This window comes from Lithobates pipiens, unplaced genomic scaffold (genome assembly GCF_037356315.1).
Source record: "Lithobates pipiens isolate NorthernLeopardFrog02 unplaced genomic scaffold, aLitPip1_a1.2 Scaffold_3, whole genome shotgun sequence".
Lineage (NCBI taxonomy): Eukaryota > Metazoa > Chordata > Amphibia > Anura > Ranidae > Lithobates > Lithobates pipiens.
This window is the reverse complement of record NW_027507790.1, coordinates 39,354,170-39,380,966: the sequence shown is the minus strand read 5'-3', so window position 1 is coordinate 39,380,966 and position 26,797 is coordinate 39,354,170. Positions and strand designations below refer to the sequence as shown.

Here is a 26,797-nt window from a genome sequence, read left to right as displayed (position 1 = left end):
GCCTGCCCTTGTTTCTTAGTGTCCTAGCACTTTAGCCAAAAGGAAAAAAAAAAAAGTTTCACTAGACCAGAATTTCCTCCTCAGTGGTACTCACTCCTACAGTTAAGCCGGCCATAGAATGGATCACATCTCAGCTGGTTCAACAGGGACTGGCCAAGATTTGATCCATCTATGGGCAGGCTGGTTGTATCCAAGACGATCCATTGATCTACTTGGGTACAACCAGCCTGTTGGATTATTGACAAGTAATTACTGCTGGCAGCTATAGCCACTAGCAGTAATCATTGTGCTCTGCCGGCCAGGATAATCATTACCAATAAAGTCAACAATACAGGTACTTTTGTAACCTGCTTTTTCCTCAAGTAAATTTTTTTTTTATTCTTGCACAAAAGAGTTGTATCCTTTATTGCTCATACTGGATCATAATGGGAGTTTCTACAAGGCTTTAGATATATTTTTACCTATCACTAATGTTGATGGTCCAGAGTTGCCAAACGCTTGTCCAAGTGATGCATCTGTGCCGATTGTCATGACACTTGGGAGTGAAGCCATGATGAGGTTCTGTGTCTGTCCAATTGTGTGCTGTCCATGGTCCAGGCTGTGCAGAGCAGTAAGCGTGCTGACGGGTGGAAGGGAGCCTCCTGCTGATGGAATTAATTTGCTTTCACTGCTCATGAGACCATGGCTGTGTTCCAAGTTGCTTGGAGACATGCCATTTTGGTTGCTCACCATAGAGGGTCCTCGCTCACTGGAGGAGTCTTGGGTGTACCGAATGCCTATTGTGAGATAACGTGTTACCATTAATACAAAGCAATTCACTACTGATATGTACGCCACTTTCCTCATTTGTTTCAGCTGCAGTGTGTCTCAATGCATTTCCTTTACAATCATTGATTGTTATTAGAAAACAGAAAAATATGCAAATAATAATCTTGGGAACTACTAATTAGTAACACTATAACATAAAAACATGTGTGCATTGCTTTCTTCCATAGTAGTTTAAAATCCAATTATAAAGATTATGGTGGTATTGAAAGAAAACTGTACTGAGAACTATCTGCAGTTTACCATTGAAGAACTCCTTCTGAAAATGCCTGTCACACTTTCGATTGCCAACCTGAAACATGTATGCAGATTGGGTATCCTGATTTCACTTACTTGGCCTTCTGAAAACGTTATTGACTCTATAATGTAGGTAATGGAATGCGAAACTGGTACCATATCAACAAGAACAGAGCGAATTTATGAATGATTAAGACTGTATGATGTCCTTTTGAGGTACCACACTTTTTGGAATAAAAAATACTTTTTGTTTAACATGCATAAAAAACTAAACCCCATTGGGGCCTATTAGTACATAACAACACACATCTATTAGTATATCGTACTAGATTCAAATCTATATAATATCCATAACCATACCAGCTTTTACTACAATTTTAAAGTCTTACATTGAACGTCTAGAAACGTCAATTTTCCCTAAGCAATACTTTAAAATGTTTAACTTTTTGTCTTGAATACATCCTGAAAAGTAGCAGGGACCTTCCTGGTATGTGAGTGTGCCTTGGGCTCTGTGCATAGAGCCTCATAGCTATAAATCTGTAGTGTGCACTGTAAGGCATTCTTGTCTCTGACTGCTAGTCTCACAATATGAATGTCACTACTGCGCTGCTTATTGTTCTCCTTGCTGGAGAGGAAGTTGTACCTGTGGACCTGCAGTGCAAGGATCTCCCTACTTTTTTTCTTCGTCCATTTTGTGTATCAATGTTTCCTTCACCTCTCTTGCTTTTTGAGTATTGCCCTACCAGTCATCAGGTTTCAACTCTGACATGAAAAAGTAAAACCCTGCCTCTAATGCCATTTTCACACAGAGGGGTTTATTTACTAAAGGCAAATTCACTTTGCACTGCAAGTGCACTTGGAAGTGCAGTCTCTGTAGATCCGAGGGGAACATGCAAGGAAAATAAAAAAACACATTTTTGCTTGTACATGATTGGATGATAAAATCAGCAGAGCTTCCTCGTATTTCAGAATTTTGCCTCAGATTTACAGCGACTGCACTTCCAAGTGCACTGGCAGTGCAGAGTGGATTTGCCTTTAGTAAATTATCCCCAGATACACAGTACAGGACTAGGCATGGTAAGCCAAAAATGAGGAAAGGATCAGTTGCATGGAGCCTATGGGCAATACCTTTGCCCTCTGCTTGCCTTTTTTGGGACCCAGTTCAGGTCTTAATTAAGCAATAGCAGCCTACTTACACAGATCAGCCATAATTTTAATGAACACTGACAGGTAAAATTAATAACATTGATTATTTCATTACAATGGCATCTGAAAGTGGGTGGGATATATTAGGCAGCAAGTAAACATGTTGTCCCTGAATTTGGTGTGTTGAAAGTAGAAAACAATTGGAAAGTGTAAGGATTTGAGGGACTTTGACAAGGGAAAATCTGTAATGGCTAGAGTCAGAGCAACTCAAAAACTCCAACTCTTTTGGAATATTCCTGGTCTGCAGTGATCAGGACACACCAAGGAAGGAAACCTGGTAACAGGGTCATGGGCAGTTAAGGCTTGTTAAGGGCACATGGGGAGCAAAGGCTGTCCCATGTAGTCCAATCAAATAGAGGAGCTACCGTAGCTCAAATTGCTGAAAAAGTTCATGCTGGTTCCAATACAAAGGTGTCAGAACATACAATGGATCACAGATGGTTGTGTAAGGGGCTACGTAGCTGCAGACCAATCAGGATGCCCATGCTGACCTGTGTCCACAGCCAAAAGCACCTACAATGGGCACGTGAGCATCAGAACTGGACCACAGAGAAATGGAAGAAGGTGGCCTGGTTTGAAGAATCGTGTTTTCATTTATCATGTGGATGGCTGGGTGTGTGTGCGCGCCACTTACCTGGGGCAAAGATGGCACCAGGATGCACTATGGGAAGAAGGCAGGCCAGCAGAGGCAGTTTGATGCTTTGGGCAAAGATCTACTGGGAAACCTTGGTCCTGCCATTGATGTGGATGTTACTTACCATCTACCTAAACATTGTTGCTGACCAAGTACACCCCATCATGGAAACAGCATTCAATTATGGCAATGGCCACTTTCAGCAGGATAATGTTCCCTGCCACACTGGAAAAATTATTCAAGAATGGTTTAAGGAACACAACAATGAGTTTGAGGTGTTGACTTTGCCTCCAAATTTTCCATATCTCCAAGTGATCAGCTAAGAAACAGTTAAGATCCATGGAGGCCCCACCTAGCAAGATCTGCTACTAATGACTTGGTGCCAGATACCACAGCATACCTTAAGAGTGCTAATGAAATCCATGCCTTGATGGTTTAGGGCTGTTTTGCCAGAAAAAGGGGAACCTGCTTAAGATTGGGTGGGTGGTCATAAATGTATGGCTGATTGGTGTATTTCTCATGGTACAGGAGGTATAGCTATCTGCCACAGCAAAAGTGTTGCAATCCCAAAAAAGACATTATTAAGAAAAAGGTGAACAAATCATGTATAGATAGATGTCAATTAAACTCACTGCAGTTTGGTCACATGGCTGCTCTTTTTCAGTAACTTCTACTTAAACCAGTGAAGATACATAGCAGCTGAACGATATAAGGAGGAAAGCCTCATACATATAGATAAGCAAAGGCTGCAAGTACCTGGTGTCTTGGCTGAAGGCAAATCATGTGCCGTTAGGCCAGTAGTGGAGCTCTGCTGACCATTGTAGGTGTCCATTGCTAATTTATGCCGGAATGCCTCTTCCTTGCGCCTGTTAGCAAACCAATTATAAACTCTCACTTCTGTCACTAAGTTAGAGCCCAGTCCTTGTGCTTGGGATGGTGATACTCCTCTCTGTATGCACTCTGCCCTGGAATAGAGAGACCTTTTTTAAATTAACAAAATTTATATAAAATACTTTTCTTTGTTTAAATAATATATCTGTATTTTTAGGCTCTGGCGGAAGCAGTCAGTTTCAGGTCGGTGACTTGGTGAATAGGTTGACCTTCACTGCTGAACAGGTATGCTCATGATATAGAGAAAAGATGTTCCAGAAAAGCCTAATTACCCATGCAATATTTTTTTATGGCAGAAAACCTTATACACGACTGGACTTTCCGGCAGACTAGGTCCGACGGAATCAGTCCGTCTGAAAATCCGATCATGTGTGGGCTAACCCGATCGTTTTTAGTTAAAACGGACTCAATTCCTATTGGGAAAACCATTCGTCTGTATGCTGGTCTGGCGAAACAAATACGATGCAAGAGAAGCTGTTGGCTACTGGCTATTGAACTTCCTTTTTTTAGTCCTGTCTTACGTCATCACGTTCAAAACGAACAGGCTTTGAAACGGATTGAATCCGTTCGTGCGTGGCCAAGCCCGTTCGTTCGGAAAGTCCGTCGGAACTCTACCGAAAGTCCATCGGGAAGACTGTCAGACCTAGTCTGCCAGAAAGTCCAGTCATGTGTACGTGGCATAACACACCACTTTTACCTACAGGTAAGCCCTATTATAGCACCGTTTAGAAGATATTTACTGTATCAGCATGTGCTGAAGCCATCGGCACATGCGCACTGAAGAAACGACTCGCTCGTGCCATTTCTTCAGCTGCTTTGCCATTACCGGCGGCTCCTGTGCGCATGTGCAGGAGTGACGTTATCATGTTTTCATCCAAGCACAGAGCTGGAGCCTGCGATACCAAGAAATAACTCCAGGAGACATGTACCAGCCACAGCAGTGTGCCGAGACCACTGTGGGGCTTCAATCTAAGGTAAGTATTTCATAATGTGCTAGTATGCTATGCATACTATTATTAATATTATACAGGATTTATATAGCGCCAACAGTTTGCGCAGTGCTTAACAAAATGAAGGCAAACATTACAGTTACATTACAATTTGGTAACAGAGGAAGCAGAGTAGCCAGCTCACTAGAGCTTATAATCTAGGAGGGAGGGTCAATTGATACAAAAGGTAATAGCTGTGGGGGATGAGCTGATGGAGAAAGTAAAACAGTGTATTAGTTAGAAGCAGGATAGGCTTCTTTAAAGAGAAGGGTTTTCAGGGATAGTCTAAAGATGGATAGATTAGGGGACAGTCGGACAGATTGGGGAGAAGCTCTGGAGAAATCCTGGAGGTGAGCATGGGAGGAGGTGACAAGGGAGCAAGAGAGTAGGAGGCCTTGGGAGGACCGAAAAGAGCGGCTTGGTTGGTATTTTGGGACTAGGTTAGTGATATAGCTGGGGGGCCGAGTTGTGGATGGCTTTGTGAATTAAAATTAGTACTTTGAATTTTATTGGTTGGGTGAGTGGAAGCCAGTGCAAGGATTGGCAGAGAGGGGGGGGAGGACACTGAACGGTTGGTAAGGTGGATGAATCTTGCAGCAGCATTCATTATGGAATGAAGGGGGGATAGTGTATGTAAAGTTAGTCCAATGAGGAGTGAGTCGAGGCGAGAGATGACCAGGGAGTGAATACTAGCTCATCATGCCTTTGTCTTGCAGGGTTTTTTTTTTCCGTGGGTTTACAACCACTTTAAAGTGGTTGTAAACCCTTACAAACCACTTTGACCTACAGGTAAGCCTAGATTAAGGCTTACCTGTAGGTCCAAGCAATATCTCCTAAACCTATATGGTTTAGGAAATATTTGCCCGAAAATGGGCACCGCTGTCTACGGCGCATGCGGCGAGTGACGCTGTCAGCGGCGCGCAGGCGCACTAAACGCAGCAAGTCCAAGAATGGAGCTGCCTAATTTGTCGACTCCCGTGCGCATGCGCGGGAGTGACGTCATTGCGGCCTCGCCGAATGACAGCGGCGGAGCTGCGAGACGCGACTCCCGCGCGCATGCGCGGGAGTGACGTCATCGCGGCTTCGCCGCTGTCATTCGGCGGAGCTGCGAGACGCCACCAGCAAGATGGATGCGGCGGACTACAGGGGACAGCGGCGACTTCGCTGGCTCCTGTGTCAGGTAAGTGACACATAATGAGCTACTATGCGATGCATAGTAGTCCATTATGCTTTACCTTTGCAGGGAAAAAAAGAGGAAGTAAACCCATCAGGGTTTACTTCCTCTTTAAGTAGTTTATTATCTCACTGTATAAGTTTATTAAGAGGGAGAAAGTTCAAGTTATGCTTTAACTCAGCGGTTCTTAATTGATCAGCAACTTAAGCTGGGTACACACTACAGGATTTTTTGCAATCCAGTGGGTTGCACGAAAAAAAACTGACCGCTCTTACCATGCGAGGTTAGTCCAGAAATCTCCCCCGCTGAGCTGTTGTGTTCTGACAGGGAGAGGGCCACCCCCCGCCAGAACACTCCGATCAGTGCTCTCTGCCATTGGCTGAGAGCGCTGATAGGAAGTCGGTCGGGTGCTGGTTTTCCAGCATGCACATCTGACAGAAGCCGGCCAGACCAACATCATTTTTTAACTGGCAAATGTCTCCCGACATTCTGCTCGTGTGTACAGGGCTTTACTCTGTATATTTGCTCATGGGTTGTATATTGTCAACATCAGTGAGAATTAAATCATGTGACATCCCTTACTACAGTATATGTGATGCTCCTCATATATTCCTATAGACTTAATGGCCAATAGGCATATTTCATAAATTGTCCAGATATGAGAATCGAGGGAGAGGTCCAAGCTGCTATCACTTACCCAAAAATTATCTATCATAAAGCACTGTTGTAAGAATCATAAGGTATAACTGTGAGAGGCATTATAAGGAACCATAGGATTAAAGAAAGATCATGTAATGGGAAAAAACACGTGGTCTGGAACGCATGGCGCAAGGGTTTGGAACGCATTGCGCATGCGCAATGCGAAATTTCTGGCCGCAACGTCACTTCTGGAGCATTCTACAATGTGACACTACAGCGGTGTAATCCCAGGAGACAGTGCGGCATTCACCAGACATGATGCGGATACCTGCACAAACACTTCCCACAGCCGCAGGGTATGGAAAAAAAGCAAAAAAAAAGCCATTGTGCACTCTTTGCTTCATTTCCTAACGAATAAGCCTAACTTTTGAAAGTGGGTGCAGAACCGCTTTAAATTAATAAACGTGTTATACCCACCTGCTCTGTGCAATCATATTGTACAGGGCGACCCCAAACCTCTACCGGGGTTCCCCACCATGCATGCTTGACTCCTCCTCTTCTGTGTCTGCCCCCCTAGCAAGCCTAGCAGATGTGCAGGCTTGAGCCCAGTTACATAGTGCTTTGTTGCACCATGAAAATATGAGATGAATCCTGTCTAAAAAGAAGTTTGAATGATATTTTCACTATTGCAAACATTTTTGTTTCATTTGTAGCATAGCACTAATTTATGAAGTAAGTTACATCATAATATACATAGAACTCCCAGGATAGTTGATGTACACATATTCAAATGCATTTAATCTTCCTATTTTTACAGATCTATAGAACAGAGTGAGTATTCCAAAAGGTGATGGCACATGAATGAGGATTTGACCTTTTTACTTTTGGATGGGGAAAAGCTATGTATTAACTGGACATTTCATGGACTTTCAGTAGAACCTTTTTCAGTTTAAATAATTATACATACAATTTATAAAATTTTATTTATTTATAATTATTCACATTGAGTTCTCCCTAAAGTTTGGATATATAGACCTAAGCAATGGCAAAGAAATGTGCCTAGACTTTTGCACACATCAACTTGATGAAAGTATCTACTAACACTTTTAGAAGCTCATGCACTGATTTAAAATAGGATGACTGTCCACGGAAAAATGATTAGGCAAGCAATTCTACTATGAAGCTTTTGGTATAGCTTAGTAAGTTTGAGGAATATTAGGAATATATTGCAACCTTTTACCTATTACATTCCTCTACAAGTGCTTCACGCTCCTCTTTGCTGGGATTTTTCTGTCTTTCATATGCCTGAAAAAGGATGTGCTGTGAAGCTGGCCCCCACTTGAAGCGGTTCCTTCTCATTTTTTTATTTGGCACTTCATCACATGAGATGTCATCGGTCATCAAAGTGTGTCCTGCATGTGTGAATTCTAAGAAAAAAAAAAGAAATGGATATGAGAGCTTGAATATCATTATATCACCTACACAAGGTGACTTCTACATTGTATTATGTGTACCAGTGTCACAGACACATGGATAAAGGTATACTCACGCCTTGCTACCTCTCGCTGTTTTGCCACATACCAAGTGTACAGTGCCGCTCTTTTCTGCGTTTTCATGGGAGTACCTTTGTTAAGGTGCTGGGATAGATGAGACTGGTTGAGTCCTGTGGTGTCTACCACCTCCCGTTGTGGAATATTGTGTTGTTGCAAGTAAGATTTCACTAGCTTGGCTACATGCCATGAATCCTCCCTGAAAGGTAGCAATCATACTGGTTAGTGTAGAAGTAGTAATAGTGGTAGAGGAAAGTAGTATTAACAGCCAGATTACATATTAGAACAGGGGTTAACAGGCAAAAATGTAATGAGGGTAAAAGTCCACTTTAAAGAGAACTACCAAAAGTGTACCCATTTACATTCACTGTCATTGTCCCTTCTGTACCCAATCTCTGGTTGAGTGAGGGCATCTACAGAGAACAGTACATACTTCTAGGATAGAATGTATGCAGTGGAGACAGGTGCACTACATAACACGTCAAAATATAGAGTGTGAAGTTAGGTAAAGTGCAGAATGTGTACAGGGTGGAGCAGTGTGTGAAATGTCATTACTGTACAAAGTAATACTGAGTGCAGTACAGCATATTTGTGGTAGCCTGTAATGCAGGGTGCAGCAGGCGCTGCCCCCCATTCAATGGTCTAGGCCACCCAATCTACATGTGGGAGGGATGGACGCATGGATAGGGAGGGGTGTCCCGAGCTCATCCAGTTGTGTGACAATAGCGAATGAATATTCGCTAGTGTCTTCCTGATTCTCCTCCCAGCCAATCAGGAAGCGAGTCATGAGATCTGTCACCTGATTGGCTGAAAGGAGAAGCGCTGCCTAGGAGGAAGAGGGAGCAGACATGAAACAGAGGAGGAGAAGATGCAGGGGAAGCTGTTGCCCAGAGGAAGCGCTGCCCGATAGATGGGGTAAGTGCGGGGTGGCTGCGGGTGCATTGTTTTCATCCCCCCCAAAAAAATATACCACCAGCCACCACTGCGAGCATAGTGTAGAACTGAGAAGTGGAGATTATATAATATGTGGCACAGTGTACAGCAGCACAGTGTACTGAAGGCAGTATAGAAAATATAACACAATGCTGGGAGTGAAGCGATGTGAAATATAGAATGGACTTCATGGTGTGGAGGAACAAATGCATTGTACAGTCACAGTGAGCACGAGGGGGAGAGGTACAGATTATGAAATGTACATCACAGTGTACAGAGTGGAGCTGTATGGAGTATAGAAAATACAGATCAGCATGTAACAATGATATGTTTAGCAGGCACAAAAATTGGCCTAACTGTGGCAATGAAATGTTTATCTAAAGTCCTGTACACAAGATCAGAAAATTGTACGAAAAATATCGCTTTTGAAGCGATCGTACCATAATATGATTGTTAGTACACAGCTTTCGAGAGCCGATCCCGACAATTCATGCCAAAATATCCGATGGGACAAGCACGAAAAATGTTCACATACGATACCAGATCGTACAATTTTAGTTTAATCAGTACAGTTGTCGTTCAAAAATACAATACAATACATTACATCACTTCCCAATTTTATTCTGTCGTACCAGAATTTTTGTAACTGTAGTAACCTCTTAATTTTCAATATGAGACTAGCATGCAAAAAAATAAATAAAAAATGTCTGATAATCTCATCATGTGTACCAGGCATAATTTATGGGTTTTTTTTGTGATGAAACCAGAAATCAGGTCTTTCTGCTTGTAAGGGTAGGGTGATAGGGTGGTCATCCCGACTTCCATATTTCCCTCATTGGGCGCCAAGCAAAGGTCACATGAGAGGGCTTTCCTGAGGTGGGTTCTTCTGGGCTACGCTATGCACTTTGTACAAGGTTTTTGCCTGACACAGTGGGTACCTTTACTTTAAACCGACAATTAAGCTTGATTAGACTATCTTGGGGTACTAAACAACACCACCGTTACTTGTGCCTTTGGGAGGGACACGCAGAGCCCACCTGTCCAATGTATCACTCCTACCTCACTCCCGGTAATGGTATGGAGCTGTGCTGTGCATGTAACGCTGACTCCATATATGCACTCACTTAACCCTTTCTCTTCCGTACCTTTGTACCGAATGAGGGCCTCGGCGGTGCAGATTTGCTCCCATTGCTATGGAAGGCAGATCACTGCTGAAGGAGTGCCAACAACATCTTCCTCGCTGCAAGAAGGTATCTCGCCTGCTACATGTACACACTTAACAACAGGCTGCTAGAGAAACCTTAGATACCCCCTGGTAACCACTTGTATCTTTATACTGTATGAACTCTTGTACTGTTATCTTCATACCCCAGTGTGTTTAGTGACCCTTGCTGTTGACTATATGTACTGGTTACTTGCATTGCACCCTTTTAGTAACAGACCAGGCAAAGGTTCAAAAGCTTTTCTTCAATAAATTAACTTGATGATAAAGTCAGATGACAGTCCAAAATAAAGTGCAAACATTTCCCTAATGGTCCTATTCCCTAACTCTGGCTTGTGGCTTCTCCAGCATACCTGCATAGGAAAGAGTTCATTCTTGGCAAAGTCCATATTTGGTGTGTTCAGGAGGGAGTACAAGCTACAGCGTTTCTCCTGGGCAATGGGAACTCTGTCGGCACATCATTGAATTTCCAGACTCAGGCAGAACAGCAGCAAGTACCCCCTAGGCCCCACTCTGCTTTTTATAGCACATAGGACCTAGAGGTTAGAATTCACCAAAAAGACCTGGAGGTGGGTCATTAACTGTATTAACTGTTACCTGCCTACATGCTGAAGTCTGCAAGTAGCCAGGGGCAAGTTGATCAGCCAATTCTGCTGAAAAGTGTAGGAAGGATCTAGAGAAGATCTGCTAAATTTTATTTGTTGACTACTGTAAACCATGATTATGCCTAAAGTAAACCAGACCTATGACCCTGAGCACTCCACAAAGACACAAGGACAGTCCATTCAATGTTAATGGGCTGCTAACACAAAACAATAAACCTTTCTTTTTCTAATCAGGAACATAAGAAGTATTAAACTTTTGTGGTATACTGCTGCCTACAATAAGATTGGGCACTGACAAATAAAAAAATGTAGGCCAGCCCAGGATAACACCCTCCTACTACTAGCATGCCTCATTTTTTTTGCTAATGCCTAGAAGGATGATGACTTTCTTCAGCTTGTAAAGGCTAACCTATTATTTTACAAGCACTTTTTTTTTTCTTCAATCGTGACACACCATAGCTGGAGGCTTCTTCTTAATATTCAAAGATCTGGTGCTGTCACTCTAAACCATCTTTGGATTGCAAAACATCTGGACCCTGCTGGAAGGAATGTTGCAGGGTTAGACTGGCACTGAACTGCAGGCACTGGGTTTTGCATGGGTTTTCCATGGCTTTTCCAGAATTAACCGAGGCAAGCTTTCCACATCCAGAGCTACTGGCGTTGCCACTGCACTTGCTCTGTCTTTGAAGACTCAGTTCAGTGAGTAGGCCAAGCATCAGGAGTTCCCTCATTTGTATTGGATGCTGGGTGTCATTATTCCTTATCAGTTTTGGTGCAGAAGGGGTTAACGCTGTGGAACTGATGTTATTCACTGGGTGGATTGGTGAAAACGTTCTCCCCATGCTCTTTTTCCCACCATACAGTGCTGCGAGGAAGCACCTTCCTGGTACTTCATTTGCTTGCAAGAGTCAAATGGAACTTAAATCTTAAATCTGTGCCTGCTGCCCACCTATAGTGACTTTGGTCACCTACTGCTATATGACCCTATTGTCACTGACCCTCACCTGCTACCAGCTGTCTGTGTTTCATAACTACTCATGGCCTTGCCTCTTACCCTGGGCCTGTATGTTGCCTATATGCAACATGTCTGATTCTAGACAGTGGAGGGACAGTCATACTGCACAAGGTGATCCTGATTTACTACCCACTTATGGGTCAAGGGATGCTTGCATTGTGCTTACTGATGGTATGTACTCTGCTTCTTGAGTCTCTCCCCTCTTTGTAGTCCTTGGGCTTTGTTGTGTGTGGCTGGCTCCTCTGCTTTTTTGCCACAGTTTTGCAGGACTTTATCACCCAGATTACCAATTTGCTGTCTCTAATCTCTCCCACTCCCTTTCCAGCAGATTCTGTTTTACACGCTACTTTAGTGGTTTCTGAGCCATCAGTTGCAGGGACATCCATGTTTTTTCTACTAGTACGGTTTCAAGTCTTGGGTCAACTAAAACTAAAGCCACAAAGACTTTGCTTTTGTACCTTATTTTCCATCTTTTTTTGTGGCCAATGGAAGCACCCTAATATGATGTTGTTCCCCCCTGTGTTAATATATGCTTTGTATCTGTTTTATAGAGATTTTGTTGAGAAATGGTCTATTCTCACCAAGGGGTCTTGTCATAACAGACTACCGTACCAGAGGAGAACGCTCCTGCTTTTAAAGACCGAACCAATAAACAGTCTGAAGCTCTTTTCACAGCTGTATTTTCACTGGCTGGGCCCCCTTAACCCCTAATTTTGGCTGTGATTTTACTTTGCCAAACCGAGTTTGACTGCTTAAAACCCCTTTAAAAGGATCTAACCGCTGCTGCGGTTGATATGCATGGTACAGACGGCTGTAGCTTTACATTTCAGCTGTGAAAGGTTTGCTAGAAGGCTTCTGTTATCTCTCGCATATACCTGCTGTCAGTGTATATGCTAAGGGAACTTTGACTACAGTGCTGGATTAAGGCCCTTTCTTCTAAGAAGGTGTTTGGTCTGCATGGCCTTTGAGGGACAACGTCTCTTCTGACCAGAGCTGGCTAATATCATTAAGGGTGTTACTGGCAGCAAGAGCACCCATCTGCCCCAACGGGAGAAGCCAAAGGTGTAGATGTAGGTGTTAATGTCTTCTCCCTCACTGCCTGTCAAGAAATGGCTCTTTCAATTTTCCACCCCCTCAAATTTTACATTCTTTTTCTGAGATCATTGGCCTCATTTTCTTTAATTAAAGCGGTAGTAAACTGCAAAAAATAAAAATCTTCTCCCTGCAAATAATGTCATAATGTGCTGGTATGCATCGCATGCTTGCATATTTATGAAAGACTTACTTGAAAACTTACTCGAAAACGCCGTGCAGCAGTGTGCTGTCACCGCTGAGAGGGCTTCCAATTTCACTAGGTCTTCCATCCAGGTTCGCAGGCTGCAGCCGTTTTACTGGCCTAGCCGCGATGACGTCACTCCCGAGCATCCATATGGGAGTCGTGGTTGTGACATCACCTGTGCTGCTAAAGTAAATATCTCCTAAACGGTGCATATTTAGGAAGTATTTACTATACCTACAGATAAACCTTATTATAGGCTTACCTGTAGGTATAAAAAAATAAAAAAAAGACTTTACTACCAATTTAAGATCTTTTGTCTAGCAGTCACTCACCTGTTCCTGTGTGTCTGCATGAGATCTGAATCTGGTTATTCCTGCCCTTCAGAAACAGCTATTTGAACCTATTATGCCGCGTACACACGGGCGGACTGTATGGCCTACTTAGTCCGCCGAAACACATTTCAGCGGACAGTCCGCTCGTGTGTGGGCTTCAGCTGACTTTTTCAGCGTGCAGTCCGGCGTACTAAGTATTTTGGATTTTTCGAAATACTGTCCGTCGTACTCGCATTTCGGCGGACAATCCGCCTGTGTGTATGCCAGTCTGCCGTACTTTTGAAATGAGCGGACTTTTCCCGCCCGGAGAAAAGTCCGCTCATTTCGAGCGGGTATCCAGGTAGGCGGGGCCCGCGAAGGAGATGTCGCTGGCCCCGCCGCCTGGCATGGACTTAAAGGGGAACCCCAACGCCGAGGCACCCCCCCATGTTGAGGGCACGCGGCCTGGTACGGTTTAGGAGGGGGCGCTCGCTCTCCCCCCTTTCCTGGCCGGCCGGGTAGCGTGCTCGGACAAGGGTCTGTTGTGGACTTGGGGGGGACCCCCACGCCGATTTTTTTTGGCGTTGGGGTTCCCCTTTAAGTCCATGCCAGGCGGCGGGGTCAGCGACGTCTCCTTCGCGGGCCCCGCCTACCTGGAGACGCGCTCGAAATGAGCGGACTTTCCTCCGCGTGTGTGGGCGAGTCCGTTCATTTCAAAAGTAGGGCGGATAGTATGGCGGACTTAGTACGCCGTATTAGTCCGCTCAAAAAGTGGTGTGTGTGGTCAAGTCCGTTCATTCGAAAGTATGACGGACTGTCCGTCGGATTGTATGACGGACTAAGTAGGCCATACAGTCCGCCCGTGTGTACGCGGCTTAAGTGTTACTAGGTGGACTATGAGCTGTGGGCAGTTCTCAGTTCTTATTGCTTACATTGGGCAGCCAGACTAATATCACTTGTGTTTTTTTTTTAACAAAAGTAATATCACTTGTGTTAGTATGGAGATCTCTCTGTTTTTTTTTTTTCGTTCAGCCTATTGGGCTCAATGAAAAAAAAAAAACTTCTTGTGTGTACCACACTTTACCCTTGTCTGGCTCACAATTTTTTTGTGTGTCCAGGTGCACACATGGTCCACAACTGTGCATTGTAGTGCACTGTAATGCAGGTTTATTGTGGTGCCTTCAAAATTTAATGCCATTGTACTGTGGTACACACATTACCATGCATTTCTGTAACCTATGGTAAAACAGGTGCATTACTATAACTCAAGCAAATAAATGCACACTAAGATAATCACTTCTGACTGTAGATGTTCCACAAGAAAACCACCTCCCAAATATCAGTCCGAACAGATGCAAGGACATTTTATTATTCACACGATTGGTCACACGATATTCAGAGGCATCCTTCCAGAGAGTTAAAGATGTCCTGGAGTGCCTCTGGTAGAGTTCTCGGTTTCCACTTACCATGCCCCAGGATTCCGCACATCCCATTGGGGTTAAAATTACTCTGGCATCTTCTCTCAACTTTCGGTTGAGCTTGAGGGACCCCTCACCTCGGGGATGCCAAATATCATAAAGGGGATGCCAAACATCACAGCCTCTGCTTCCCATGCATTAGGATCAGATTATCAAGGGTCTAAATTACTGAAGAATCAAGGCAGGCAGCAAACAGGGATTGTCATATCCACTTCCACTTAGAAAATGTAAATAGCTTTCTCAGACATGACATTAGAGGAAGTATACAGCTGCACTTCTAAATGTGAACCAGCAGAGGGAGTGCAGGATTTGTTAAACTTACAGATAGACTAAGCCTTGGCACATGTTTCCAGAAAATACTAAATCCCCAGCACAGATAAAAATAAACAGAAATCAAGCATGAGTCCTAGCTAAGACATAGCATAGGATTCATTTATACTTTTGGTGGTGCAGAGAGTAGAACCTGGAGCTTGCGAAATGCGGGTCATGAAATTCAGCATCCCCATAATAATTAGCATCTCTAGTTTTGAGGGAGCTCTAGAGTGGGGGGTTCTTGGCCTTCACTGGGAAAAGAAGAATTACCTTAGAGTTAGACCACAAAAGGTGAAAGTCCTGGAGCATGGGATGGGGAGGTCATACATTTTGGCATTCCTTCCATCATATTTAGTATCCCAGGTGTGGGGGTTCCTCTAGATGGGTAAGGGGGTAAGAGAAGGCTGTTGGAGTAATTTAAACTCCCAGAGGGCAAGGGGAGGTTCTAAACGTGGAAAGGGGTCTTTCACATTTGACATCTCCTTCGTGATATTTGCTATTTCTGGTGTGAGATGTCACTAAGTGACTGAGGAGATTATTGGACATATCCTGAAGTAAAGGGTGGATCTAAGGCCGCGTACACACGGGCGGACTGTCTGGCCAACTAAGTCCGTCAGACAATCCGACAGACAGTCCGTCCTACTTTTGAATGAACGGACTTGACCACACACGATGAACAGACAGTCCGCTGAAAGCTTGCGCGATGACGTGTACAGCACGTACGACGGGACTAGAAATACGACGTCCAATACACTGCAATGCAACCTTCGGCCGAGTTAAAACCTTTCTGAGCATGCGCCATACTTAGTCCGTCCAACTAGCCTACTCACGAGCGGACTGTCCGCTGAAACCAAAGTTGGACGGACAATATTACGGAAATTCCGAAAGACTAAGGCCGCGTACACACGGGCGGACTGTCTGACGGACTTGGTCCGCTGAAACGTGTTTCAGCGGACAGTCCGCTCGTGTGTGGGCTTCAGCGGACTTTTTCAGCGGACAGTCTGGCGGACTAAGTCTTTCGGAATTTCCGTAATATTGTCCGTCCAACTTTGGTTTCAGCGGACAGTCCGCTCGTGAGTAGGCAAGTTGGACGGACTAAGTATGGCGCATGCTCAGAAAGGATTTACACGGCCGAAGGTTGCATTGCAGTGTATTGGACGTCGTATTTCTAGTCCCGTCGTACGTGCTGTACACGTCATCGTGCAAGCTTTCAGCGGACTGTCTGTTCATCGTGTGTGGTCAAGTCCGTTCATTCAAAAGTAGGACGGACTGTCTGTCGGATTGTCTGACGGACTTAGTTGGCCAGACAGTCCGCCCGTGTGTACGCGGCCTTAGTCCGCCAGACTGTCCGCTGAAAAAGTCAGCTGAAGCCCACACACGAGCGGACTGTCCGCTGAAACACGTTTCAGCGGACTAAGTTGGACAGACAGTCCGCCCGTGTGTATGCGGCCTAAGTGTGATTGAAATCTCCAGATGGCTGCATGGACATGGAAATCTGGCATTCCCTCCATAAGGGTTGTTGTGGGTGCCCCAGTTGGGCTGAGTTCTGGTGCTTCCTCAGAAATGGAAGGGGAAGACTGTTAAAGCAGTTTAGACCCCCCAGAGGGCATAGGAAAGGTCCTGGAACAAGGAAAATTGAGTATCATGAAATCTGACATTACCTCCATTATATATAGAATTCTTGGTTTTAAAGATCCCAAAGGCAGGTAACCTGGGAAAATCATGAAAAAGCATGGGGAGGGGGGAAGATCAGTAACAAGAAGTTCTTTTGTTGTATAAAATCATATGAAAATCACAAGTATATACAATCATTCGATAAATAGTGCAACAGGTGAGGGGAATAACATTATGAATCAGGGCTTCTGTAATTCATTAACATACTTCTCAGGTATGCAATGGTAAGTGTACCTGAGTATATCTCTACATGGTTAGGTGAATTTGAGAAGGATCTCTAAGTAGAAGGGACATAGTTCGGTTAACACAGTTGCAATTTGTTGGGTGAAAACAGGGAATAGGAGATTCGACAAGAGGTAGAGGGAAATGGTTGCATTAAGGAGAAGAGGGGAAGCTAAAGAAGGAAAAGTAGACTGGAAAGGAGCACAATTCAGGTCTGCACCCCCCGAGGGACATTAAGTAGAAAGAGCTTGTAGGAAGGATGTGAAAGAAATGCAGTAGAACCAGGTTTTATGGAATTTCTCTTCTCAATGTAAAGAGAGACTGTGAGGTCCTCCAGTCTCTTAAATTCCTGAACCTTGGCTATCCACATACCCACAGAGAGTGCATAGTGACTTCCACAAATGATTGCCCTTCCACCTATGCAGGCACTATAACTGCTTTTGCTTAGTTTCCATCTTACAAGGTCAAAAAAGTATGTTATGTGACCTTGCTTGTGGAGTGGCTGAATTGATGCCAGGGAAATACTCTTGAACTCTGCACTTTGTAAGCAGGGTTGTATGCTACATATGCATATACTCTATACACTGGGAGAACAGTAGTTAGGAGTATGCAACATACAGCACAGCATACAGAGTGCAGCAGTTCCCTAACCCCAGCATTAAAATAACTCCAAATCTGATATCTTTGGAAGGCCACTAACTGTTGTTACCTCACTAAATAGATTCCCATAAACTAACAGGAACTTTAAGGTAGGTATATTATTATTCTTCATTCAGACAACTTCAGATGAATGATAAATCAGAGCTGCCTTGTATTACAGATAGCACTGACAAAGAAACCCTAATGACTGCAATCTGGTTTATGTTGCATAATTTTAAAGGATTACTAAACCCAAGTACAAAAATTTAATATATTGTAACTTACAGTCCTAAGATGTTGCTGCATTAGATCTTTTTTTCTTTCCAGCTAATAACAGGTTTATAAAATACAGAAAATGCTTGTTGTAACAGCCCGAAATGCATTGTCACTTGGGAGATGAAGAGATAAAGACATGTTTGTAGTTTATGTCAGGACAGCAACCTTGGGTGAAGGAGCTGCTAGTTAAAATTGGTCCTCTGTTGTTGGCCTTGAACTCCTCAAAGACCCCAGCCCCTCTGACACATTAGTCTGAGTACACAAATAAACACACTTTCGCAGAGATCACTAATAGACACATGCAATTAGTTTCTTAATAGGGTTGAATTTTGCATCTTTTGGACATTCGGATGCATCCAAATGTCGGAAGAAAAAAAAATAAGGAATTTAACCAGTTCCGGACCAGCCGCCGCAGTACTGCGCAAAATCACATTAGTATAGGTGACGCGCCGGCCGCGACAATCAGATTTGATCAGGAATTGATCAATCCCCAGGCCCATGCCAATGAAATCTGACTTGGACCTGGTGATGGCTCCTGGTGAATGAGATCCTTCCCCTGCCTGTGTAAGTTGAAACACAGCAGGAGAAGTGATGTCATCTCTCCTTGTGGCGGTCTTTTCATTCCAGACCGAGAGGAGACAGCATCTAACAGTGAGTTGCATCAACACTACACTGACACCAGGTCACATAGGCACACAATTCACCCCCCGATCACCGCCAGTTAACCCCACCTGTCACTGTGTCACCCAGTACAGCAATCAGATTTTTTTTTTGATCGCTGTACTAGTGTCATTAGTGACAAAAATCAGTGTTAGGGTAATTAGTCTTAGGCCCAGATAGGTCTAGGGACCCCCCCAACCCAAATAAAGGTTTAACCCCTTGATTACCCCCTGTCACCTGTGATCACAGTATAAGTGTCACGGGTAATGCAGTTTAGCTAGTTTATTTTTTATAGAGTCAGAACACCAGCCGTATTTTACCCAAAAAAGGTTTAACCTGATCACCCGGCGGTTAGGTTTTAGTGTCAGATAGGGTCTGCGTTGCCCGAGGCAGTGTCAAATTAGTGCCAGTACTGCTAACACCCACGCATGCACCATACGCCTTTCTTAGTAGTATAGTGTCTGAATGGATCGATATCTGATCAGATCTATACTAGCAACCCCAGCAGTTTATGGTTCCCAAAAACGCTGTGTTAGCGGGATCAGCCCAGATACCTGCTAGCACTTGCGTTTAGCCCCTCCGCTCAGCCCAGCCCATCCAAGTGCAGTATCAATTGATCACTAAAAGTGGTCAGCCTTCGCGCCGCTAAGTGGTAATAAGTGACTAAAGTGGAACAAAATCCAAAATCAGATATAATGAAACACAGATGCTGTGAAAAAGAGCCTGAGTGATATAAAGTGCAAATGCTAACTAAAAAATGCAGCAGGACAAAATAGTGAGCACAAACTATCAAATAATGAATATAAAGGGGTGGGTCCTGCGCAAATCGTGCCACTCAAATAAAATACACAAATTCAAAATAATATAAATATGTGCATACATACAATGCTGTGAAAAAAAATATAGTCCAAAAAACAGCACGCATAAAAATATATAAAAAATATATAAAAAAATGGAAAAAAGGTTTAATGATAGAACAATAATAAAATGTCCGCTACTCAAGGCTCCCAGAACTCTCACCTTTAAACGAAGTGAATAAGCAAATCAAACAAACTCCAGGATTCTCTTATTTCATTCATAAATAATAAATAATAGCCATCAGGAAATCCAAAGGAGGGATGCAATGATACAATTCCGCCACTAGAGGGCCAGTCCCAGCTTCCAGAACAGGTGAAATGGATCTTCACTTCTATTTCACAGTGTATGGCTCAAAATAAGAGAGAGGAGGGGGAGAGAGAGAAACAGGAGACTTCCATAGTGTAGTAGTTTAAAAAACGGCAGGTAGATTTATTAAAAAGTAGTAAAGACTCTCACATTTTAATTGCAAAAACAAGCACAATCAGGAAGAGGGTATAATGACAACTTCCTCCCGCCTTACTCTACTTCCGGTTCGTCCTCTGGCCAATCCCTACGCGTTACGTCATGTGACTTCTTCATGGGGATTCTTAATGTGTTTCATTATATCTGGAGCAGAGAACCAGTACTAGTTCTGCTCATCCTACTGGTGGACTGGCAAGCACCAGCCTAGTACAGCCTGGTAATACATCCAGCACTGCCGTAACACTTGACGTGGTGAGTCCCATACGTGCAGTTCAAGCTGGCGAGGTGGCAAGCACGAGTAGTGTCCCGCTGCCACCAAGAAGAAGACAAACACAAGCCCATCAAGCCCATAGTGCTCTTCCTGCTGAATTCGCCAATTATAATTGGGAACCCACCACTTCTACAGCACACGTACTTCCCCCCATTCACTGGCCAACCTGCAATTCAGGTGGAAACAAGCATTATTGTGGACCAAAGCAATTTGTATGCTGGTCAATTCATCGCAGCTAATCCCCAGCTGACCCTAGAGATTGAAAACCAATTACGCTTTCCGAATTTAAGACCTTTCTGGGCCTATCCCTCCTCATGGGCATAACTAAAAAGAGTGATTTGTGGTCATATTGGTCCACTGACCCAATTCACCATATGCCAGTGTTCTCTGCCCCAATGACCAGGACATGATACAAGCAGATCTTGCGGTTCATGCACTTCAGCGACAATGAACTCTGTCTTCCTTGGGGTGACCCTGGATTTGATTGGCTCTACAAAATTCAGCCCCTCGTAAACCACTTGAACCAATGTTTTGCAGTCTTGTTTACTCCTGATCAAGTTGTCTGCGTTGATGAGCCCCTGATTAAGTTTTCTGGCCGCTTATCTATCAAACAGTATCTTCCCAGCAAGCGTGCCAGATACGGGTTCAAGATGTGACAGGGCAACAGGCTATACATGTAGTTTTATGGTTTAAAAGGGAAGAGATAGTCACGTAGAGCCGGAGATCTGCCCAGACTACATAGGGAGCGCTGGTAAGATGGTGTGGGACTTGGTGTCACCCTTATTCGGAAAGGGGTACCACTTGTACGTGGACAATTATTACACAAGCGTACCACTTTTTAGTCACTTTTTTGATTATGGAATTGGCGCATGTGGCAACGTGCGATCTAATTGCCGGGGCATCCCCCAACGGCTTGTAGAATCCCGACTTAGATGGGGGAGAGAGCCTTCTTGAGGTGTAATAATTTGTTAGCAGTGAAGTGGAGGGATTCACGGAATGTTTTCCTTCTGTCCTCGCTTCACGCAGACATGGCAGTCCAAATTCCTACGGCAACTGGTGTTGTGGAGAAACCCCTCTGTATCCACGAATACAACCTTAACATGGGAGGGGTGGACCTCAACGACCAGTTGTTGGCATTGTATCTAATTGCTCATAAGGCCAGATGCTGGTACAAAAAAGTGTCTGTTTATGTATTTCAATTGGCTTTGCTGAACACTTTTGTGCTATACAAAGCTTCACGACGGACCATTTTGCTGGCTTAAGACCAGACCACTTTTTGCGATTTGGCACTGCGACGCTTTAACTGTCAACTGCGCGGTCGTGCGACATGGCTCCCAAACAAAATTGATGTCCTTTTTTTCCTCACAAATAGAGATTTCTTTTGCCAGTATTTGATCACCCCTGCGTTTTTTATTTTTTGCGCTATAAACAAAAAAAGAGTGACAATTTTGAAAAAAACACATTTTTTACTTTTTTGCTATAATAAATATCCCCTAAAAATGTATAAAAAAACATTTTTTTCCTCAGTTTAGGCCGATATGTATTCTTCTACATATTTTTGGTAAAAAAAAAAATCGCAATAAGCGATTGATTGGTTTGCGCAAAAGTTATAGCGTTTACAAAATAGGGGATAGTTTTATGGCATTTTTATTAATAATTTTTTTTTTTTACTAGTAATGGCGGCGATCAGCGATTTTTATTGTGACTGGCGGACACATCGGACATTTTTGACACATTTTTGGGACCATTGTCATTTATACAGCAATCGGTGCTATACAAATACTGTACTGTGTAAATTATACTGGCAGTGAAGGGGTTAACCAGGAGGTGGCAGTGTAGGGATTAAGTGTGTCCTAGGGGTGTATTGCGAACTGTGGGGGGCGTGGCTGTGTTTTACACATCACTGATCTCTGCTCCAACCACAGAGAGCAGAGATCGGTGTCACTGTTGCTAGGCAGAACGGGGAGATGCTTGTTTACTTTAGCATCTCCCAGTTCTTCCTCCCCGTGAGACGATCGCGGGTATCCCCGTGGCGATTGAGTCCGTGGGACCTGCGATCAGACTCATGGGGGTCCAGACCGCCGTCATGGACGTGATGGCATGGCGGCACATTTAACGGGACGTACCTGTACGGGCATGTGCCTGTCCATGCCATTCTGCCGACATACATCGTCGTGCGCCGGTCCGGAAGCTGTTAAATTCCAGGAAGAGATTGTCAGAGCCCTTCTGTTTCCAGACGGTGCTCTTGCCCAACCTCCCAATCCGAATGAAGTGAGCCGGCTGCATAACAGGCATTTTCCTTTTGTCCTCCCTGGTACCCCTACCCAAAGAAACCCCAAAAAAGATATCGTGTCTGCAGCAAATGCAGATTTAGTCGTGACACCCGCTTTTATTGTCCCTCCTGTCCTGACCAACCTGGTTTCAGCATTGGTGAATGTTTCAAATGCTACCACACACTAGTGGAGTTTTAGCGTAGGGTACAGCACCACACAGTCCTAGGCACACTAATGCCGCGTACATGCGATCGGGCTATCTGGCAGACTTAGTCCAGCGGACAACCCGCCGGACTTTCCAGAGGAGGTCCGCCAGACTTTCCGAACGAGCAGACCTGCCCACACACGACCAGACTTTTCTGGCAGACTAGTCCACCAGACTGTTCAAATGAATGGACTTGCCCATACACGGAGAAAAGTCCGTTCATTTTTTAGTGTTGCTCCAGGTAGACAGGACTAGCGAAGGAAGTCAATGTCGCCGCCTCCATCGGTGAGATTGACATCTCGCGTGCCCCATCACCTGGTATGGATTTAAAGGGGAAGCTCTACTCCGAAAAATGGCGTGGGGGTCCCCCCAAAGTCCATAGCAGATCCTTATCCGAGCACGCAGCCCGGCCGGTCAGGAAAGGGGGTGGGGACGAGCAAGCGCCCCCCCTCCTGAGCCATACCAGGCCGCGTGCCCTCAACATGGGAGGGTGCTTTGGGGAAGGGGGGGCCCGCCGTCTGGGGGTCTTTTTCCGACTTCGGGGGTCTTGTCCCGCTCTTCGGGGGTTTTGTCCCGCTCTTCGGTTCTTCTTGCCTCTGCTTTCTTCTTTCAGCTCTTTTACTAGAGTTGGCCCGGTCTTTTGTCGCTGTCGCTGCCGCCGCCTTCTGATTCTTCTTCCTTTTTTCGATGTTGACTATGATTTTTTCAGACGGATTTTGGCCCAAACTTGTCTTGCATACACGGTCGCTCGCAAGTTGTCGAAAAATCCGATCGTTCAGAACGAGGTGTTGTAAAACACGTACGACGGGACTATAAAGAGGACAGTAGCCAATAGCTTTTGTCTCGTAATTTATTATGAGCATGCGTGGCACTTTGTGCGTCAGAATTGTATACACACGATCGGAATTTAAACGATCAGATTTTGTTGTTGAAAAATTTTTGATCCAGGTCTCAAACTTTGTGTGTCGGAAATTCCGACGTAAAAAGTCAGATGGAGCCCACACACGATCAGAATTTCTAACAACACAGGCCGATCGCACATTTTCTGTCGGAAAGTCCGACCGTGTGTACTTAGCAGGTAAGCCATTCAGCTGCAGCACAGGTTTATTTATCTTGACAGCAACAGCGTTTGCTCCCACGATATGTAAAGCCGTGACTCCAGTGCTGTCGGAGGTGATTTTACCACCACAGTTAAAAAAAAAATGTGTGCATGTATGCCCATCATTAGAAGTGGGTGGATGAATGGCGGTATTCTAAAGGTGGGCATACCCACAAATAAAACTCTTTTTTTCATGCAGCAAAAGAACATTTACATTACAATGTATGCCCAACAAGGACCAGCAACGTACTGGTATGTTGCTGGACTTTGAGTGGTTATACCAGAATGATGCCTACAGGTTTAGTTATCTTGGTATCATTATTTTCAGCCAGCGGTCGGCTTTCATATAAAAGCAATCCTAGCGGCTAATTAGCCTCTAGACTGATTTTATAAGCAGTGGGAGGGTACGAACCCCCCCTCCCCCCACCGTCTTCCATAGTTTTCTCAGGCTCTCCTGTCCCAATAGGGAACCCGAGAATGCAGTCGGTGGTTCATAGAGCTGATCAGAGACCAGAACGGCTCCTATCATCTCTATGGCCTAAGTAACCGGAAGCTACGAGCATTTTATGACTTAGGCCGCGTACACACGGGCGGATTGTCTGCCCAACTTAGTCCGTGTTTCAGCGGACAATCCGCTCGTGTGTGGGCTTCAGCGGACTTTTTCAGCAGACAGTCTGACGGACTAAGTCTTTCGGAATTTCCGTAATTTTGTCCGTCCAAACTTGGTTTCAGCGGACAGTCCGCTCGTGTGTAGGCAAGTTGGACGGACTAAGTATGGCGCATGCTCAGAAAGGATTTACACGCCGAAGGTTGCATTGCAGTGTATTGGACGTCGAATTTCTAGTCCCGTCGTACGTGCCGTACACGTCATCACGCAAGCTTTCGGCGGACTGTCTGCTCATCGTGTGTGGTCAAGTCCGTTCATTCAAACGTTGAACGGACTGTCTGTTGGATTGTCTGACGAACTTAGTTGGGCAGACAATCTGCCCGTGTGTACGCGGCCTTAGGTTTCACCAGATATAAACAGCGCCATTGGGAAATTGGCAAAGCATTTTATCAGACCAATCTTGGTGTGGTCAGATGCTTTGAGGACAGAGGAGAGATCTAGGGTCTAATAGACCCCAATTTTTTCAAAAAAGAGTACCTGTCACTACCTATTGCTATCATAGGGGATATTTACATTCCCTGAGATAACAATAAAAATGATTAAAAAAACTGTTTAAAAATATAATAAAATCTATATTACCAGGAACATATAAAACCATCCAAAAGAAGCTTCTGGGGTACTGGTTGACTGCAGCAAGAACTGTGATACCGCGTCACTGGCGATCAACTCAATGGATAATATAGAGAGGATGGAGTTACATATAGCACAAGAATTAGATACGTACGAAAGGTGCCTCCAGGTTTGGAACCCATGGAGGCAGTATAGGAAATTGGTAAAAAGCTGAAGGAAGAAGGAGGAAAGAAATGGTAGGAAAGACTCTGCTGGGGGAGAGAAAAGGGGAAAAGATTTTATTTATTTATTATTATTTTTTTTTTTGTGTGTGTTAAAGTATTTAAGATATGTATTCACTATGTATGTAAGTAATGTATATGTTTGAAATTGTTTAAATATGTGTAATGTTTTATAATAATTTTAAAATAAAATTAGAATTAAATAAAAATATAATAAAAAAGCAAAATAAATAATTAATAAAGCACCCGTGCTCACGCGCAAAGGTGAATGCAAGCATCGGGTGTAATATGTAAACAGCAATTGCACCATGCATGTGAAGTATCACCACGAAGGTCAGATCGAGGGCAGTAATTTTTGGAGTAGACCTCCTCTGTAGATCTAAAATGGTAACCTGTAAAGGCTTTTAAAGGCTTTTAAAATCGTATGTAGTTTGTCACCTCTGCACGTTTGTGCCCAATTTTAAAGCATGTCATGTTTGATATCCATGTACTCAGCATAAGATCATCTTTTTTATTTCATCAAACATTTGGGCAATATAGTGTGTTTTAGTGCATTAAAATTAAAAAAAATTGCGTTTGAAAAATCGCTGCGGAAATACTGTGTGAAAAAAAATTGCAACACCCACAATTTTAATCTGTAGGGCCTTTGCTTTAAAAAAATATATAATGTTTGAGGGTTCAAAGTAATTTTCTTGCAAAAAAAATATTTTTTTTTCCACGTAAACAAAAAGTGTCAGAAAGGGCTTTGTCTTCAAGTGGTTAGAAGAGTGGGTGATCTGTGAGAAAAGCTTCTAAATGTTGTGCATACAATGCCAGGACAGTTCAAAACCCCCCAAAATGACTTTTTGGAAAGTAGACACCCCAAGCTATTTGCTGATAGGCATGTTGCGTCCATGGAATATTTTATATTTTGTCACAAGTTTTGGAAAAATTACACTTTTTTCTTTGCACAAAGTTGTCACTAAATGATATATTGTTCAAACTTGGCATGGTTAAATATGGAATTGCACCCCAAAATGCACTCCGCTGCTTCTGAGTACAGGGATACCTCATTTGTGAGACTTTTTGGGAGCATAGCCACATACAGGACCCCGAAAACCAATCACCGCCTTCAGGATTTCGAAGGGTGTCAATTTTTGATTTTACTTCTCGCTATCTATCACAGTTTGAAGGCCATAAAATGCCAAGATAGCAGAAACCCCCCCCCCCCCCCAAATGACCCCATTTTGGAAAGTAAATACCCCAAGCTATTTGATGAGAGGCATGTTGAGTCCATGGAATATTTTATATTTTGACACAAGTTGCGGGAAAATTAAATTCTTTATTTTTTTTTGCACAAAGTTGGCACTAAATAATCAATTGCTCAAAAATGCCATGGGCATATGTGAAATTCCACCCCA

General features: G+C 43.9%; 1 protein-coding gene across 5 annotated transcripts in view; it reads right to left on the bottom strand.

The window, feature by feature from the left end:
- Positions 1–26,797, bottom strand: part of HNF1A (HNF1 homeobox A) — a 54,626-nt gene that overhangs the window by 11,606 nt on the left and 16,223 nt on the right. For 3 of the 5 annotated variants that reach the window (XM_077461500.1, XM_077461496.1, XM_077461498.1), the window contains exons 2-5: positions 8,145–8,344; positions 7,836–8,022; positions 3,659–3,882; positions 462–776 (exon numbers count right to left, since the gene is read on the bottom strand). In XM_077461500.1, coding sequence (XP_077317626.1) covers positions 462–776; positions 3,659–3,882; positions 7,836–8,022; positions 8,145–8,344 — 926 coding nt within the window. The remainder of the gene's footprint in view (positions 1–461; positions 777–3,658; positions 3,883–7,835; positions 8,023–8,144; positions 8,345–26,797) is intronic. The other 2 variants (XM_077461497.1, XM_077461499.1) reach the window with 1 other exon arrangement.